Source organism: Carya illinoinensis, chromosome 4, assembly GCF_018687715.1.
Source record: "Carya illinoinensis cultivar Pawnee chromosome 4, C.illinoinensisPawnee_v1, whole genome shotgun sequence".
Taxonomy (NCBI): domain Eukaryota; kingdom Viridiplantae; phylum Streptophyta; class Magnoliopsida; order Fagales; family Juglandaceae; genus Carya; species Carya illinoinensis.
The window spans coordinates 5,466,489-5,470,047 of record NC_056755.1 but is presented as its reverse complement, the minus strand read 5'-3'; the positions used below and the strand labels follow the sequence as shown (position 1 = coordinate 5,470,047).

The window sequence follows — 3,559 nt, the reverse complement described above, 5'->3', positions numbered from 1 at the left end:
CACAAAAAAAATTATATAAAAATAATCTCATAAACTAATATGATTTTATTTGATCTATTAAATCTACTATATAATAAAAATAATTTTATAATCTGACAAACTACTTGAAACTATGTCTTGAAATTACGTCAATTTATAAAATTATTTTTATATATAATACTATCAAAATTATGATCTTTAGCTTCGAAAATCATCATCTCGATATTTATGGATCAGCATAATGTTGAAATATTGAATACGGAAACAGTTAGGGATCTCACTTGGAGTTACTGTTTCTTTTTTATTTATTTAATAATTAAAAAAATATTATTTAATAATATTATGATTATTTTTTTTTATAAAAAACAAAAAATAAAATAAAATAGAATCAACTAACTGGAGTCCTTATCGATAGCCCAACGGTGGGTGTAGACACATCCATTGAATACTGACACAGCATATGACACTCACACTCACATCATTTTCATAACTTTAATACATATGGCAGGCATTAACATCTTTCTCACGTGGAATACCTATCCGAGTGAGTATGGATTTGCTCGAGGATACTGCTGCGTCTACCGGTAATGGTCCCAAGACGCGTAATTCTCTCTCTTTTTTTTATCATACATTTTTTTAAATCCTCTTAAATAATCTTTTTTTAAAAAAAAAAAAAATTCATAATATCTTTCCAAAAATGGGGATCTATTGTCGGTGGAGTAGCATTATCCTATTTTCATGCTTAAATGCTATACCCTACAACTTGGAAAGCAGTAGAAGCTTGCTAATTTCCGACTGGGTACATAAGAATTAATTATTTCATTATTATTTAAAAATATTTTGAATTATTTTAATTATCCAAACAGTCCTTAGTCTATTATCAGCTTCTCTTAGGAATGTAATCGAGAGGGGTATAGTTTTATTTTTATAAAAATTTTCTTTCATGTAAGTCCCAAAATTTTTACTTTTCTACATGTTATCACTCCCTCTATTTTTCTTTTTTAATGTTCTTTGACTATCTAGTAAATATGCATAGATACAGAGTCTGTTTCCCTTAAAAGGCAGTGCTGGCTTTCAAGAATGCTCATAGACCCATTACCTTTTACAGCAAACACAGAGAGAGAGAGAGAGAGAGAGAGAGAGAGAGAGAGAAGATGAGCAACGAGCATGTTCTAGTCCTACCATTTCCAGCACAGGGCCATGTGAACCCGTTAATGAATTTCTCTCGAGAAATAGCAAAACATGGCTCTAAAATCACATTTGTAACCACAGAGTTCTGCCACATGCAAATGATGAGTGCAATGGCGCCTGGGAAGGATAGCCTCCTGGGTTCAGAGATTAAATTGGTGTCTATCTCAGATGGGTTGTGTCCTGAGGATGATAGGAACGATTTCAGAAAGTTGGTTGTATCTATCTTAGCTACCATGCCTACAAGGTTTGAGGAGCTCATACGGGGTATTAATAATGCGTCAAATGGTGATGGCAAAATCTCCTGTATCATCGCCGACTTGAATATGGGGTGGGCCATGGAAGTTGCCAACAAGATGGGAATTCGAGGAGCTATCCTTCGGCCTGCGTCAGCAGCTTCTATTGCTTTCATAATCCGCATCCCCAACCTGATTGATGAGGGTTTTATAGACAGTAATGGTAAGTTTTGGGTTCTGCACTTTTCAACAAACGTATCGGTACATGCAAATAAAAAGCAGATCAAGTTAACTTTGTTTGCCAAAGTTTGAGGTAGGGGAAGCATATCAAAAACCAGAATGAGCTAGAATCATGCCCCAGCTTATCACTCAGTTCTAGCATGCTGTGTTTGTTTTTTTTTTTTTCAAAAACTTCGTGTGATTAATTTTAAGCAAGATTGATTTTGATTTCCTTCGTTAACTACACATGCAGGGACCCCAATGCAAAGACGTGCAATTCAACTGCACTCAGGCATACCTGCTGTGTACCCGCAAAATCTTCCATGGAATTGTTCCCCTGACCAAGCAACTCAAAAGTGTATATTTAATTGTGTCTTAAGGTACGCAGAATATTTGAAATTGGCAGATTGGTGGCTTTGTAACACAGCTTACGAACTCGAGCCTGCAGCCTTTTCCTTGGTTCCAAAGCTCCTCCCAGTTGGCCCAATAATGGCAAGTGACCAAACTCGAAATGTAGGGGGGCAATTCTTACCAGAAGACACCTCTTGCCTAAACTGGTTAGATCAGCAGCCACCCTGCTCAGTTATATATGTTGCCTTCGGCAGCTTCACAATTTTGGACCCAATCCAATTCAAAGAACTAGTCTTTGGACTTGAGCTCAGCAACAGACCCTTCCTCTTGGTCGTGCGACCAGGTAGCTCTAATATTCTTAATGATGCAAATTTAAACGAATTTGAAGGCACTCGTGGGAAAATTGTAAGATGGGCACCCCAACCAAAGGTTTTAAACCACCCTGCCATTGCTTGTTTTATCAGCCACTGCGGTTGGAATTCTACCTTGGATGGTATTACCGGTGGGGTTCCTTTCTTGTGCTGGCCTTACTTTGTTGACCAAGTCCTTGACATGAACTACATTTGTGATGTGTGGAAGGTTGGCCTTGAGCTTAAACCAGATCAAGATGGAAGGATATTGCGGGGAGAATTTAGAAAGAAGGTAGAGGAATTACTTAGTGATGAAAGTATAAGAGCAAGATCTTTAGAGCTAAAGGAAATGGTGAGGAGTGTTACGGGAGAAGGTGGAAACTCCTATAGGAACTTCAACAACTTCATCAACTGGCTGAAAAAGGGGTAAAGATGATCCAATCTCAAACTCCCTCACCCAAGAATAAATTTCTGAAGAGGGAGCACAATTAATAAAAAGAAAATGTTTTTTGAGTTTCCCTCTTTTAAGATGATGATCAATCTATTCCTCACCAGCTATGTATGTATCTTGTCAGATGGTTCCAAATAAACATAAAATATTTTTAGTTTCCCTCTATTTAAATTGAACAAAGAGGCTTTGGGTTCTAATAACATTTATTTATTTATTAATCAAAAGCTACACCCTTCAAAAAAATATTTGGTTATACAATTCAGATAAGATGAAATAAAATATTTTGTTAAAAATTGAATAAAATATTATTATAATATAATTTTTTAATATTAATTTTATTTTAAGATTTGAAAAAATAGAATTATTTATTATATTTTATATGAAAATTTCAATGTGATACTGTTGAAAATTTACATTACAATCATTTTCACAATAGAAAAAGATAGTTTATTGTTAAATATGCTTATTAAATATATCCACTCTTATATTTTTTTATTTTTTTTAATAGTTAAAGAAGTTATTATTAACGAATTTATATTTTTTAGTTTTTTAATAGTTAAAATATTTTTAAAAAAATAAAAAGACTCGTTTATATAAATGTACACATTTATCGTTTCCCGACATACATAAAAGAAACAGACATTAATATCCTTCCACGTCCAATACCAACCGCACTGTTACGTCCGTGGCAAATACTTGTACGGACGAGCAACACGCACGTTTTAAAATTTCGGGAAATGAAATATTTTTAAAAAAGTTTCATATTTTTTTCAAATATTATTAAA

At 34.0% G+C, this 3,559-nt stretch overlaps 1 protein-coding gene across 1 annotated transcript; it reads left to right on the top strand.

Annotated features, from left to right (window-relative positions):
* The first annotated feature begins 1,063 nt into the window (after positions 1-1,063).
* LOC122306723 (UDP-glycosyltransferase 83A1-like) lies at positions 1,064-2,974 on the top strand. Its single transcript, XM_043119227.1, has 2 exons — positions 1,064-1,626; positions 1,876-2,974. Exons 1-2 carry the CDS (start codon positions 1,134-1,136, stop codon positions 2,751-2,753), a joined length of 1,371 nt encoding a protein of 456 aa, XP_042975161.1. The 5' UTR covers positions 1,064-1,133; the 3' UTR covers positions 2,754-2,974.
* Positions 2,975-3,559: the final 585 nt, after the last annotated feature.